The 14,579-nt window shown below is 55.0% G+C and overlaps 5 protein-coding genes and 2 non-coding genes across 7 annotated transcripts; 3 read left to right on the plus strand and 4 right to left on the minus strand.

Moving 5' to 3' along the window:
• Positions 1-609: 609 nt before the first annotated feature.
• BO95DRAFT_488995 (uncharacterized protein) lies at positions 610-2,445 on the plus strand (the record flags this gene model as incomplete). The annotated part of the gene is made up of 4 exons (XM_025590538.1): positions 610-1,016; positions 1,088-1,695; positions 1,748-1,994; positions 2,097-2,445. The coding sequence occupies 4 exons, from the start codon at positions 610-612 to the stop codon at positions 2,443-2,445; spliced, it is 1,611 nt and encodes a 536-aa protein (XP_025436364.1).
• A 1,094-nt stretch (positions 2,446-3,539) lies between these two features.
• On the minus strand, positions 3,540-4,370 carry BO95DRAFT_448415 (uncharacterized protein). Its single transcript, XM_025587839.1, has 3 exons — positions 4,194-4,370; positions 4,076-4,138; positions 3,540-4,021 (listed from the first exon to the last, which is right to left on the minus strand). The coding sequence occupies exons 1-3, from the start codon at positions 4,354-4,356 to the stop codon at positions 3,690-3,692; spliced, it is 558 nt and encodes a 185-aa protein (XP_025436365.1). The 5' UTR covers positions 4,357-4,370; the 3' UTR covers positions 3,540-3,689.
• A 1,483-nt stretch (positions 4,371-5,853) lies between these two features.
• On the plus strand, positions 5,854-5,925 carry BO95DRAFT_t311. The gene has a single exon. It is a non-coding gene; the product is annotated as a tRNA-Arg (tRNA).
• A 993-nt stretch (positions 5,926-6,918) lies between these two features.
• BO95DRAFT_t312 lies at positions 6,919-7,034 on the minus strand. The gene has a single exon. It is a non-coding gene; the product is annotated as a tRNA-Leu (tRNA).
• Positions 7,035-9,145: 2,111 nt separating this feature from the next.
• BO95DRAFT_519195 (isopenicillin N synthase family dioxygenase) lies at positions 9,146-10,746 on the minus strand. The gene is made up of 3 exons (XM_025592015.1): positions 10,266-10,746; positions 9,526-10,199; positions 9,146-9,467 (listed from the first exon to the last, which is right to left on the minus strand). Exons 1-3 carry the CDS (start codon positions 10,642-10,644, stop codon positions 9,417-9,419), a joined length of 1,104 nt encoding a protein of 367 aa, XP_025436366.1. The 5' UTR covers positions 10,645-10,746; the 3' UTR covers positions 9,146-9,416.
• Positions 10,747-11,009: 263 nt separating this feature from the next.
• BO95DRAFT_426026 (nucleobase cation symporter-1 family protein) lies at positions 11,010-13,085 on the plus strand (the record flags this gene model as incomplete). Its single annotated transcript, XM_025584732.1, has 6 exons — positions 11,010-11,592; positions 11,641-11,745; positions 11,796-12,171; positions 12,219-12,361; positions 12,411-12,481; positions 12,550-13,085. Exons 1-6 carry the CDS (start codon positions 11,153-11,155, stop codon positions 13,083-13,085), a joined length of 1,671 nt encoding a protein of 556 aa, XP_025436367.1. The 5' UTR covers positions 11,010-11,152.
• Positions 13,086-13,495: 410 nt separating this feature from the next.
• On the minus strand, positions 13,496-14,579 carry BO95DRAFT_519197 (NAD(P)-binding protein). Its single transcript, XM_025592016.1, has 3 exons — positions 14,053-14,579; positions 13,737-13,945; positions 13,496-13,659 (listed from the first exon to the last, which is right to left on the minus strand). The coding sequence occupies exons 1-3, from the start codon at positions 14,504-14,506 to the stop codon at positions 13,570-13,572; spliced, it is 753 nt and encodes a 250-aa protein (XP_025436368.1). The 5' UTR covers positions 14,507-14,579; the 3' UTR covers positions 13,496-13,569.

Here is a 14,579-nt window from a genome sequence, read left to right on the forward strand (position 1 = left end):
GGGTGAATAAGACACCTTCCGAACCTAGGGCTACTAAGGCAGCCACCATGTACGAAGTAGCCATCTGGGACCAATGCACAGAAGAAGAGAAGAAAAGAAAAAAAAAAAGAGCATGACGGATATGAAAAGTCTTCCTAATCCAGCAAGCCCCTCTGAGTCTCTCACTGGGGTCATTGCCTTACTACTGATTTAATTGAACGACCCCAGTGCGGTCGCACATGTCCAATGAAGTAGGCGCGCGGACCTGCATGCATCTCGACTCACTGATCACGCAAATAGCCCCTCGACGATCATCGTTCCGTCAGGAAGGGGATCACATAATTCAGCATGCTGATAACCCAGCATCCATCTTGCTGCTACAATTCCGATACCCAGGCCGCGCGGCAGCCGACCGAGCGCAAGTTTGGATGGCGAGAAACTCTATGGGCGGGACACCTATCGGTCGAGCGATACCCACTCTTTTACTTAAGCTGCTCAAGAATCAGATTTTTTTCATTGTTTGAATTGTCTGTCTTTTCAAGCTAGCGCATATATTTATTGCCTGTCAGAAGAGGAGTAGACCCCCCTCCTTTCTTTCTGTTCTTCATCCCAAAAACATACACACACACCATGACCATCTTTGACCGGGTATTTCGAAACAAGGGCCAAGAGGTCCCGGTGATCGTCGAGGAAGAGGCCAAGGGCCCTCACTTCACTGTATTTTCCAGCCCAGAGTCGTCTCAACCCAACAGCGAGACTTCATCCGGCTTTACAACCCCGACGGAAGAGAAGAGCCTCGCGCCGCTGGGGCAATGTCCCGAGATCGGTCGGCTGGCCTCCTGGCGAGGCGCGTTGATCCTGCTGGTGACCTCGGGCTCTCAGTTCCTCGACAATGTGTACATGACGAGCGCCAACGTCGCGCTCTCCTCGATCCAGAAGGACTTTGACGTGAGCAGCACCAACCTGCAATGGATGATCTCTGCATACACCTTGACGTTTGGCGGGTTCCTGCTTCTTGCCGGGGTTCTATCCGATCGGTACCTCTCCCCCCATCCCAGTAGTAACCCAAAACCCAATCCAACCCTTAATTAACCTTCGTGGTGTGCAGATACGGCCGGAAGAACATTCTATGCATCGGCCTATTCTGGCTATCCGTCTGGACCCTGGCGATCGGATTCGGACAGTCCTTCATCTCGCTCACCATCTTTCGCGGCCTGCAGGGCATTGGCGCGGCGATGACGGTCCCGTCCGCGATCGGCATCATCAGCGCCTACTTCACGGGCGTGGATCGCACGCGCGGCCTCGCCATCTACGCTTCCTCGGGAACCGTGGGGTTCTGCGTCGGGCTCATCTTCGGGGGGTTTCTGACTTCATCGCTGGGGTGGCGGTACATCTACTACTTCATCGTGATCATCACGGGGTCGCTGTGCATCCTCGGGGCGGTGGTGCTGCCCCGGGACATCATGCCGAAGGAGAAGCCCCGGATGGATTTCGTGGGCGCGTCGATGTCGACGGCGGGGCTGATCCTGCTGCAGTTTGTCCTGTCGAGCGGCGGCACCTACGGCTGGAGCCAGCCGTTCATCATCGTGCTGCTGATCCTGGCGGTCGCGCTGCTGGTCGCCTTTACCGTGCTGCAGAGGTTCATCGCCTACCCGCTGATGCCGCTCGGGCTGTGGAAGATCCCCAACTTTGCGGGGCTGTGGATCGCGGGCTTCAGTATGGTCTCCTGATCCATCCTCTTTCTTGGTTGTGTTCTAACAGAGAGCAGCCTGCTACGGCAGCTACCAAAACGTGATCTACTACATCGTCCTCATGGCGCAGGAAGTCGACAAGCTGTCCGCGGGCCAGACGGCGCTGCGCTTCCTGCCGATGGGGGCGATCGGCTTCGTCGCCTCGATGGGCACCGGCAAGGCGCTGGAGTACGTGAACGGGAAATACACCCTGCTCGCCGGGCTGGTCCTGACGGTGGTGGCCCCGATTCCGAGCAGCATCACCGCGAGCCCTGAGTCAAGCTTGTATGTTTCCCAGAGACCCAGTCCAGTCCCCCCTCCCCCCTCCCCACTGCAACCCCAATCCAACATTTCCAACCTCAATCTTAATACTAACACAACGCAAAGCTGGACCAACGTCTTCCCCACCTCCCTAATCAGCATAACCGCCGTCTCCCTCATCTTCGTCACAACCAGCACCTGCATCCTGACCACCGTCCCCATCAACGTCAAATCCCTGTGCGGCGGGATGCTCAACACCGCGTTCCAAATCGGCTCCGGCGTCGCCCTCGCCATCTCCGCCGCCGTCACCGAGGCGGTCGACATCGAGAAGGGCCACGACCTCGCCCACCAGTACTCCACGGGATTGTGGTGCTCCGCCGGCCTCGCCGGGTTGGGGCTGCTCGTGGCGCTGTTCTCTGTGCGTCGGAGGGGCATCGCGCCCGAGAACCGGGTGGATTCGGTTTGCGCGATTTGACTTTCTTGTGTCCCGGCTGGGTTATGTAAAAGCTTTACTTGATGGGTCTTACGAAGCTTTCTTTTTTTTCTGGTCTGGGTTTATGGCGCGATGAGGGTACGATAGATGGAGTTGGAGTTTTACGGTGGCAATTTTTTACTTCTGAATGGATATAGTGATAATGATGTAATGGTTGTGAATATTATTGACTTTGCAGACATGAAAACGTGAGTTCATTTAGCTGTAGCCATTGGTGGTAGGGCAGATTTAGTTTCTTAGCAGACTGCAAAAAAAAAATCAGTTAGCGGGGTACACGGTCCACCGCGCGCGGGTCCCGCTGGTGGACCGGGAGATTCCCCGACAGCCCATTACCGAGGGCAAGGGGGAGGGGAAAGGGAACCCGAGATTTTCGGAGGGGCCGGGCGGCCGGGATGGCTATCTAGTAATATTCGCAAGTCGGTTTAGGGCATATAGCTGTCTACGCTGCTTGAATTGATATTGGGGGAATCTAATGATAGGCCAAACACCGAGCAAGCTCATGAGGCTATATCACATCCTTTCGAAGTTAGCTACATACTCAAGCATCAAGTAGGTGGTGGGCAAGAAATAAAATTTCTGCAAGCTAAAATCGACGCACAGCCAGGAACCGATTTAGAGGAAGCTCGGGATACCCAAAGAGGAAGTCCCGGGAACGGGGTCTAGAATTCTGCGGTGCCAGCACTTCCTGCGCTGTGGTTCGGGCGAGTGGGCCGGGAGGCTACCGTGGATCGCGAGCTTGGAACTATATCCAGGGACGAGCTGGTAGCGGCTATGATCCCAATATCTGGGATTCGAGATTTGGTGTCTGCTGGTCGGCAGTTGTACTTCTATATTTTTTTCAAGGTATCAAGGACATACAGACTTAGACCAGAACGGGGATAAGTCCAACACTACGGTGTGTGCTGGTTCGGAGAATGAGGTCCGTGTACTGTATCCCGCTGGCTCGTGTAGCGACGCCCTACTAGGGACTACTGGGAGCTTGGGTATAGTACAGCATGCTGCCACACTACACCCATCGCAGGGAGGCGATTGGTTACAAGTTTAGCGATGAAGTCATCGAATCAGCTATGTTACCCATACACAGATAGCAGCATAAATACCATTCATTGACAATGAGCGACCGGCAGATTGCGTATTAGAGCTGACTGCAAGGCACATAGATACTCTCACAGCAGCACCAACCAGTGCCCTTGTCCCCTCACCAACCCCTAAGATCATACCCCAACTCAGCTCGCCTTGTCCATAACACTGGGGATCGAGTACCCACTGGGGTACAGGTTCGAGTAATCGAAGTAGAACTGATAGATACCCGAGACGTTGGTCTCCTTGAGGCGGAAGCTATCGGTCAGGACGCCGGAGTCCTCCTCCCACATCAGCCACGAGCCGTAGAAGATAAAGTTGTCGGTCGCCGCGTCGGAGGGGGTGTCGTAGCCGTTGCCCGTGAAGCCGACCTCGGTGATCTCGTTCGCGGTCGGGCGGATGTAAAAGAGGGTGTCCGCGTCGAGGGTGACGCCGTCGGTGGTGGCGGTGGTGGTTATTTCGGTGTCGGCGATCTCGACTGCGGGGGGTTAGTTACACTTAAGGGAGGGGCAGAAAAGCAGGGGGGAAATACAGGTGACATCGGTGGTAACGGAGCCGTAGGGCCAGGCGCTGGAGTCGCCGGCGTAGGCGAGACCTGGAGGTTTAACTATCAGCTTGGGCCTTTATGCCTGGGGCTGGAGTGTATGTACCATCGGAGTAGAAGAGCTTCATGGCTGAGCTGGTGACGCCCCAGGCGTAGAGGCTGAAGGCACCGCTGGGGTTGCGCTTCTCGAGGCTAGCTTCAGCCTCGGCGGCAGGCATGGCCAGCGCTGCAGTGGCCAGGGCCAAGGTGGAGGCAAGAGTGAACTTCATGGTGCAAGTGGTGGTGGAGGAGGGCTATTGCGATGCTTGGGAAAGAATAGATCATCGATAGAGGGACGACGTTTTTATCTATGGATTGCTCGCACGGCTCGGAGTTAGCTTAAGCAACAGAGTCAGGTAGATACAATAGCCCGAGCAAAGCCTCGCAGAAGATTGGAGTCTACTACTGATCCTTCGGTGGTCTCGAACCATACAGCAAGAGCCTGCAGAAGCGTGCCGACCCACAGAGGAAGTACATGCCCCGGCTAAGGCCGCCGGAGTCCTGGCTGTGTCCACTCTCAGGGCCTTTTTCTGCTGGGGAATGTTGGAAACTCTCTGCAGGAACCAAATCAGAGGCTCAGCCGAGTGAATAGCCCGATCGAGCCTGGCGACATACGTATGCTTCGTGACGCCCAAGCTTTATCTGGGATAGTGCTAAAGACGGCCGTGCTTGGCGGGCGCTCCACTCGCAGGTGCCCTGCCCCTCGTCACGACTCAAGTCCCCCCAGCACAAGTCCATCACGAGCGGGTCAGCGTCTTCGGGTAAGGTAAAGAAGGTGAAGCTGAACTACTGGAGGTGGCAGCCGTCTATGTGCCTTCAGATTTCACACGGAGTCATCTTAAGCTATGCAGTGAGTTGAGCATGCAAGAAGTGTGGGGTGCAGCGAGACCACCTTGAGCCGCAGCACGAACGCACGAGGCTCCAGGATTTGCGCTATGGAGATGCTAAATCAAACGTAGCTTTAGGGTGGAGAATGTGTCATGCTGAGGTGATCATTCTTCAGATTTCCAGGGCAGAGGTTCCGTGATTAAGAAGGATACAGCAACCCTGGCTTCGATAGGGCAGGCTTGAGCGCCCTAGCTCAAGGCCAAATGTGTGACAATGGCCATGAGGTCCAGGCTTTAGAGCAGCACAACACCAGTCGTTTTGGGAAGTGATCGGCGACATGAGGTCTTGACTCGTTGTACATGGTATCACACAAAACTAGTGCGGGTACAAATATCATATGAGGGAATTCGATAAGGATGGGTGAACCTATGGAGTACCTTGTAGTTCTCCATAATAGAGCAAGAGCGCTAGTTCGGTGAAGGATGCTGTGGCATTTATTTCATTGCCGCTTAGTAAGTCCATTCATCATCAGCAAAATGACTACTAACTTTTCCACGAGCTATCCACTTGAAATCCTGTTGGGTCGACAGCCTAGGGTAGTGTCCTCGATCCTTCGCCGGAAGCCTCGAAAAGGTTTACCCCTGCTCCCTATGCGTAAAGGCCTTCGATCCGGGGCTGGCAATTCACTGTGTACTGAGCGAGCGAGACTGGTAGTGCTTATGACAAGCATACAGGAAACTACCTCATTGCTGTGGAATATTGATCAATGGGGAGGCTGTCGGAGCGGAGTTCATACCAACCATTTCCGGTGCGCAGGAATGACCTGATCGCTCACATGCATAGTGCTGATGATGATGTTTGCCTCATAGATACTGGCAACCCATTATTTTTCAACAGCTGGCCTGCTGGCCCAATGGTAAGGCGCTTGACTACGAATCAAGAGATTGCAGGTTCGAGCCCTGCGTAGGTCAATATTTTTGTTCATTCTTCTTCACAATCCATGTGAAGGAGGACTTTTTTAGATTCTCTCCCATAGGCGTCACCTTTGATGCCAATTGAACGGTCTGGCAAAAGCTAACCTGGCAGTGTATGTCTTGGTCTTAGCTAAAGGCTAGGTAGCAATTGCATTGTCAGCTGCAGGTTTGCTGCACGTGTGCGGGTCCGACAGTTCAAGACACCTGAGATGATCATCGGGCGGGCCTCGGAGACTGCTGCAAGATTGACAGTAGTTTATCATGTTCGAAAGACTGGACCATGGCATCAGACTCGGGTAGAATTTGGGAAGGGTTATGTAGTCTGCTTTGTCGTATGGGTGGTTTGCTTTCAAGAAAGTAGGAGGGGTTTGTCGCTGGTCAACAAGGCTGCTATATATTTTCGGAACCTTGTTTGCTAAGACTTCCTTCCAGATGGTTGGACATCAGGTCAAAGGTCGGTGATATGGGATTTGCCATATTCGAGAAGAGTTGAGGATAGTAGACCAGTGCCTCCGGTACGATTTCAACCTCGATGGCCGACGATAGCAATAATTACTAATTGTCGTGAAACCTTCGCGCTTGGAAATATCCCCGAAAAGAAGGACAAACTACGAGTCGGCACGGCACAGCTGTGAACTATGCTGCAGTTGTTCTCGTATGTAGAGTGCATATTCACTATCACATAAAAAGCTCAGCCAACTAGCAAAGCGAAGCATGTCATTTATCCTCGCTGTAGCTTCAAAGGTGAGATTGAGCCACGTGGTTAAACTTCATGCGACCGTGTAATTGCTGCGGTCGCGCCAAAGGACCCAGCAGCGAACAACACACCGACATCAAGTACAGATAGTATGGTATGAAACTAGGCTATCACTTCGGCTACCATCTCATAAAGCATTCTAAATTTCAGACCAGGATTAGAATTGCCGACATGTGCGACAGTACAAACAAAAAGACAGACCCAAGACAATACTAGAATTGTGCAAAAAGTTATGACAAGAGTGGGATTCGAACCCACGCCACTTGCGTGACTAGGAATACTGCTCATATGAGCGTATGTGTGATCAGATACCTGACCCTAGCGCCTTAGACCGCTCGGCCATCTTGCCTTGATTGAGTAGTGGTACTACACAATGCCTATATGATGTCAGTTGTCTGTAGACGGCAATCCGCACATCACAACTTGTCACCAGGCCAGGAATCATAAACACTACAGATGGTATTATCATGGTTCAGCTGCTGTTTACCGCATGACTATGTATATACATCTAGAATTAGAGTAAAGACTTAACTGTACTCATCGCTGGTTAACAAGTACTGGGTGAAGACAATTCAATTTCCAGCAACACAAATTGTCTACCCGCGCGTTTGAGATATATCTCCGCTTCTTAATTAATCACCACTCCTGCAGTTGCGTCTGGAGTGAAAAGCCGTCACGTAGGATCTATGCGGGCGCCCGCTACCTAGACGAAGAAAAATTCTCCGTGATATGTTCCATCAATCCTTACACGCCAATCACGGCCGACCGTCCAGATTGAAATATGCCGGCAAACGAATGCCAAACTCTTTATACCAAGAACCTCTTTGTACACTTTATCTCCCCAGAATGCCAATCGCGGATACTATTTAGATCTTCTCCCCACCCCCAGAAGCTACAGAAACACCATCCCCACACCAACCAATTTGCCATCACCATAGTCAAGTTCGACCAAAAACCATAGCGAAGTTTGATCCACCCCCAACCCCCCACAACACGTCCATTCAAGATGTGCATCCAAGTCTACCGCTGCCACGTCGGCTGCTTGCACTTCTACCGCGCCGGATGGTTGTCGTGCGACAAGGCCAAAGCCCGCCCGAACAAGGAGCTCTGCCTGCCCGCCTCCGGCAACAAGCGGGACCTCCCGGGCACGTTCAACCGGATCCTCGACCCCGACGAGCCTATATTCTGCGAGATGTGTATCATCGCCATGAACGAGGGCCGTCACCGGCCGTTGGATCAGTTCGCCCGGTTACGAGCGGCTCTCGAGGGGGCCGAAGAGCGGGAAGATGCCCCCCAGGAAGATGCCGCCAGGCTGAACGAAGGGTAGCCCTATCTGGTTGATCTAAGACTACTGGCTCTTACTGACCTTGGGGAGCAGCGTGGGTGTTTTCTAGATGATGGAATTTTATTTCCCAGTCTGAGGACTGGCTTCTGATCGTCTATTTGTCCTTTCAAGTTTCCCATTATAACTTCCAGTTTAAATCAGAGTCTGTGTAAGACGCAATGTAGTCCAGATCCTCCCAATGCAAAATCTCCTTGTACTGTACGCGTGTGCCTTGCGCGGCGGATCCGCCGACCGCAACCCCGACTGGGAAGGAATAGCCCTAACAATTAAACTTCTATAACAACTTGCCAAAATGTCTTGACGACCAGAATCACCCGTCCACTTTTTCCATTTTTGAATCAATGCACAGTATCTACAAAACTCCGTCTGGCCTCCCTTCTTTCCATCTTCACACAGCCCGAAAGGGACAGAATCTTCCGCTCTGTATCCTCCCCAAAGGGCCCTGAGACAGTCTTTGATTCCTTAATCTCCGCGTTTCACACCGACGAAGCAGACCGTTCCTAAAGAGAACTTACTTCTTTCCGGTCGACGGAGAGATATTACCCGGTCGCAACAGACATGAGCGCATAAACTACCGGACTGACCGAGCGGTGGTACAGTACGAATAGCACAAATCGTAAGATCGGTGGAAGAGGAGAGGAATTCTGCTGTGCGCTTTCCCACCCGAGATGGATCATACAGAACTGTAGGACATGCATTCGCTGAGCATCACAGAAGATATGAAACCCTTCCCCAGGGCCGTCGGAATAACCAGAGACAGCGCAGTCACCCCAGAAGACCACAGAACAACCCCGTCAGACATGATTCTCGGGGCTACACAACCACTTAATATCCACTTATGTAGTGCATCGCACATCCGCTGCCTTGCTGGGTAAGCCAGCACACGACCACCATACACATTCCTGAGTTGGTATCTCGCCAACTAATGCAAGCTTATCGACCAATCGGAAGAATCGCGCTTGGCGTGTGTCCCTGAGCGTGCCACATGGCTTGCCAGGTGGCGCATTCGTATCTCCCTTATCTGCGATTTCTCGGATGTCGCCGATGGTTTCCGTTTGCAGGGGTAAGTTTGTTGTCTGGGGGGAGATATACAGTGGGGTTGGTTTTAGATTATCCTCGATTTCGATTGCGTCTAATCAGTACGGTCAGAGTACAGTATACTATGTATGGCTCGCGATCGTAGATAGGCATGAAGCACTGAGCTGGCGCCTACCAGATAGTATGGACTATAGCACCCGGAAAGTAGGTAGCATACTCCCAGCTCAGCGCAGAAGACATGCCACCAAAACCCCTTACTACAACAGATGAAACGTGTAGATCAAGTCGCATCTCCTAGCTTTTACCTGCAACCGTCTTCACTAACCCAGCCCCCCCGAACCCCAAAAATCAAGGCCGCACAAGCAACCCCTGCGCCAGCGCCAACCGATCGCGATGCCACTACATCACTTAGCCACACCCTCTTCACATAATAAACACGGGAGAAGCTTGAACTCACCTGCCCACACGAGATCGGCTCGTAGAGCGGCGGATGCGCCGCGTCGACGCACGAAGGCACGACGCGGCACACGGCCTCGGGGTTGAACCCCAGGAAGAAGGGCATGGAGTAGCGCGAAGCGGCCTGGCGGTTGTAGACGCGGTGGACGGTGGAGCGGAAGCGGTTGTTGGACAGGCGCTGCAGGAAGTCGCCGATGTTGACGACCAAGGTGCCGGGGATGGGGCGGGCGTCCAGCCACTCGTCCTGCGCGGAGAGCACCTGCAGCCCGCCGGACATGTCCTGCCACAGCAGGGTGACGCATTGGATGTCGGTGTGCGAGCCGATCCCGACCTCGGGGGTTGCGTCGTCGGTGGCGGGGGCGTCCGGGGTGCCCGGGTAATGCACGTACAGACCGTCTGCGCCGGGGTGGGTGACGAGCTCGTCGAAGTAACTGTCTGGGAGGTGGAGGGCCAGCGCGAAGATGCGGATCATCTTGCGGGCCAGGGTTAGTCGGGCTTGGTAGAAGGCAGTCGTGGTCTCGCGGAAGCCTGGCAGGTGGGCGGTGCCGGCCCAGAGGGCGCGGTCCTGGTCGTCGTCGTCGTCGTCGTCGTTGTCGTCGTCCGCGGGTAGGGTTGCGGGGTTGGCTTGTGGGTCGCGGTGGGGGTTGTAGCGGAGGGAGAAGGTCTCCTTGCGGTCTGGGGGTGGATCAGTGTAGGTTCAGAGTCAGCTGGTTGGTGATCTCGGGAAAGGGTTGAGCTTACCCCTTGATTCGGTCTTGTTGATCTGCGTGCTGCCGACGCCATGGAACCCGTCCATCAGTCTCATTTTGGCGGAGGCGACTTTCAGTTTGTCTTCTTCCGACTGCTGGAAGAATGCTTGTGCCTGGGCGAGGGCCTCCTGGATCAGCTCTTCGGGAATGCCGTGGTTCTTGATGTAGAAGAACCCGGTGTTTTCTGCAGCAGCGCGCACTTTGGCAGCGAGCTGCTGGCGTTCCTGTGCATCACCGTCGATAGGGCTGAGGTCGATCACGGGGATCTCATCCTTGGTGGGGAGGCGGGGAGGCGCCGTCGACACGCGGCGGTACTCTGGCCCATTCAAGGTCAGCAACTCGACATGGGTGTATTCACATTCGGTCGTCATTGTGAGACTACAGTGAATTAAGTTCGAACCAGCCTCGGCTTGGTAGGTGAATCTTGTCTGTTAGGTGGTACTCGAGTTAGTTGATTTGCCACGCTGAGGTCTGCATGCATGTGCTGGTGGTAGGTATGATGTTCTGTATTTATCCGGTTCGAGGACTCGCGCGGGGAACCCCGTCCCGCCAAGCCACCACTCCGCAAGGCTGCGAGATTAATTATCGCTGGTTCTCGGTCGTCCAAGAAACGCCATCCGACCTTGGCGGCTGATAAGCTGATTACGTCTGGACTAGCAGATAAGCCGGAAGTGTTGGTCGATTCAGTGAAGTCGGTCGCGTGGGCCACTTATCACCGTTGCACCTAGCTAGTAGGGTGCCATCCCTGTCTCTTATCTACGGTCGTATTACGGAGACCATCCCTGTCCAACCCCTGGCCAGAGAGTGGCTACTGACTGGTATTTAACCCCTCTCGCGGTCGCAAGGGTGAGAACAACCAGACCAGAAAATCACAACAAGATGTCGGTACTTGCGACCCTGCACCGGCGCCTGCTGGTGAAAAGCGTCGATCAGGATGGGAACGAGCGACTCGTGGAGACCCTCGACAATGACTCCATCCGACCCACCCGCGCCAAAGACCGGACATGGACGCAGTTCACCTACGTGATGTTCTGGTTCTCGGCGGTGGCCAACGTCAGCAACCTCTACGCGGCCTCCACGGGCATGACCATGGGGTTGACCATGTGGGAGAGTATCGCGTGCAGCTTCGGCGGGCAGTTCATGGCGGGATGCCTCATGGCGATCAACGGCCGCGCCGGGGCCATGTATCGCATCCCGTATCCGGTGCTCTGTCGCTCGAGTTTTGGCGTCTGGGGCGCGCTGTGGCCGACCTTTAATCGGGCGGTCATGTCCATCGTGTGGAACGGGGTGAATATGACGCAGGGTGCGCAGTGTCTCTAGTGAGTGTGTCGGGGTTGTCCTTGCATGATGTTTGCTGATGCACGCAGTGTGTTTCTCCACGCAATCTTCCCCTCGATCGCGCATATTCCCGACACAATGGGCCCGAAGTCGGCTCTGACCTCTGCGCAGATGATCTGCTTTGTGGTGTATTGGTATGTTACTTTCCTCGAGAGATAGATAAACGACCCACTAACCTGCAAAGGCTGATCAACTGCGCCTTCCTGGTTGTACCGGTTCCGAAGATGAAGATGCTGGTCTACATCAAAGTGGTCGTGTATTATGCCGGCGCGTTGGCGATGCTGGCGTGGGTGGTCTCCCTGGCAGGTGGATCGCCCGCGGCACTTCGTGCGTCCTCGTCCGTGCACGGACAGGAGAAAAGCTGGCTGATCTGCAAGTTTCTGTGGCTGGGACTGGCCAGCTGCGGGACTTTCATCTCGAACGCAGCGGATCTGCAGCGATACGCACGTAAACCCAGCGATGTGATACTGGGGCAGATCATCAGCTTCCCGGTCTCGGGACTGCTGGTGGCCGTCATCGGTAATGTGATTGCAGGGTCGAGCGAGAGCATATTCGGCGAGGTGGGTGCTTCTCCTCCGTCAACCTGTATTAATGCTGACCATTGCAGCTCATCTGGAACCCGCTGACCTTCCTGGACAAACTCATGGACGGCGACCGCTACACCCACGGCAACCGCACCGCCTGCGCCTTCATCTCGCTGTGCTTCATCTACTCGACCGTCTTCTCCGCCATCTTCGAGAACTCGATCCCGTATGCCTTCTCCTGACCTACCCATTCCACCCCCACTAACCCCCCACAGAGCAGGCAACGACATCGCCGCCCTATGGCCGCGCTACATCACCGTGAAACGCGGCTTCTTCATCTGCGCCAGTAAGCCCTACCCCTCTCTAGCACCCACCCCCACAGCCCCGCACCAAACTAATGTCCGGGTGACACAGTCCTCTCCTTCGCAATCTGCCCCTGGTACCTCCTCGCCACGGCCTCAATCTTCATTACCTTCCTCTCCTCCTACCAGATCTTCCTGTCCGCGATCGCCGGAATCTTGATCTGTGATTACTACCTCATCCGCCGGGGCCACCTGCACGTCCCCGCGTTGTACACGGCCGACCCGTCGGGCATCTATTACTATCTGTACGGAATCAACCCGCGCGGCTTCGGGGCGTATCTCATCGCCGTGGCGCCGAACTTCTACGGGTTCCTGTCGCAGATGGGCGTGCGGGCGCCGCTGGGCATCGAGCGGTTCTACTTCGTGGCGTACCCGGTCGGATTGTTGGTGGCGTTTGCGGTGTTTGCGGGGTTGTGTGGAATGTGGTGGCCGCGGGGGGTGGATCGCGGGCGGAAGGGGTGGTTGGAGCCGCGCGATTATTGGGATGAGTTTGATGAGGTGGCGGTGCAGCAGGGGGTTGGGGTGGGGGTTGGAGATGTTGAAGTGGTGAGGGAGGTTGCGGGCAGGGATAAGGGGGAGAAGATTTAGGTCTCTGTGGGGTGGCTATGGGAGGGGGAGGGTTTACGGGGCTTAGGCAGCGTGGGGAGGTATTCTGATTAATCTATGATTTTATGAGCTTGAAGGTGTACTGGCTGTAGTCTGCGTATATTGTATCTCTGGTAAGCGAGGTCGGCCGTGGCGTTACTCTGTTGTGAGTACTCGGGTTGGGAGAGACTCGAGCAGCAGCAATGGACTGCCACCTTGTGCCGGTTTGTGGCACTGAATCTGCGCGAAGATTTTGAGAGAGCCGAGTCTCTCTTGTAGCCAACAGTGTTATCTATGAATTACATACTTCGAGGTTGATTTAACACGCAGTTGACGGTTGCATAGACTATCATCAGTGCAAGTAGCGCTGAGGGCAATGCCAGGGTCGTATTGAACCATATTTCTGTAAATAAGCATATTCTACGTTTCTTGCTTATTACCGGTACTTCATCTTACAACTCCTACAAACCACTCCCAAGAAATCCCCTCACCACGTCTCACAATAAGGCCGAAGATCCAGTTCATGAGTGAACGAAGACCTGGGCTGGCTATGCAGGAACCAATACGTCTCCGCAATCTAATCCCAATCAGCATTGCAATCAACGCCCAGGGTCTAGGTTGTACCTATGGCGGAAACCACAGCAATGCACTCACCCAATCAGGATCAATCTTCGCATCCGGCTTATCCGTCATGTACCCCCTGGTCTGCTCCGTCGCGATGATCCCATCGACGATCGCATGCGCCACATGGACGCCCCGGGGCCCGAACTCCCGGGCCAGCGACTGGGCCAACGCGCGCACGGCGAACTTGCTCATGGCGAAGGAGCCCAGCCCGGACCCCCCCTTCAAGGAGGCCGTTGCACCTGTACAGCAGCCCATCATTAGCATCATTCCCCATACCTCATCGCCCTTGCACACCCAAATTCCCCCAATTGCGATTGCGACCGCCAAGTTACGGGAGAACACAAACCCGTAAAAATCAGCGTCGGCGCCGGGGGTGTCTCCCCGGCAGCGCGCAGCAAGAACGGCAAGACCGCCTGGGAGAAATTCGACGCGCCGCGGGCGGTCGCCTCCAGACTGGCCAGAAACTCGGCGCCCGAGTCGAGGAACGGCGCGCGGGAGAACTTGCTGGCGACGTTGAAGATGGCCGCGGCCACAGTGACGGGGCAGTCGGCGCCGCCGAATGCGCCCTCGATCTGCTGCATCGTGGCCTCCATCGTCCCGGGCTGGGTCACGTCCGCCGGGATGCCGAGGGCGGTGCCCCCGGACTGGTTGATGGCCTGGACCAGCGGGTCGAGGCTGGATTGGCGGCGCGCGAGGAGGACGACCGGGTAGGTCTGGGCGAAGCGGCGGGCGATGGAGGCGCCGGTGCCGGGTCCGGCGCCGGCGATGATGGCGATGGGTTTGGTGAGTTTGGTGGTCATTTTTTTTTTCTTGGGTGAGTTTCTCGAGGGTTCTAGGTGTAGGTAGGTAATTGGATTGATTATGTGTGTTGAG

This window comes from Aspergillus brunneoviolaceus, assembly GCF_003184695.1.
Source record: "Aspergillus brunneoviolaceus CBS 621.78 unplaced genomic scaffold BO95scaffold_119, whole genome shotgun sequence".
NCBI lineage: Eukaryota > Fungi > Ascomycota > Eurotiomycetes > Eurotiales > Aspergillaceae > Aspergillus > Aspergillus brunneoviolaceus.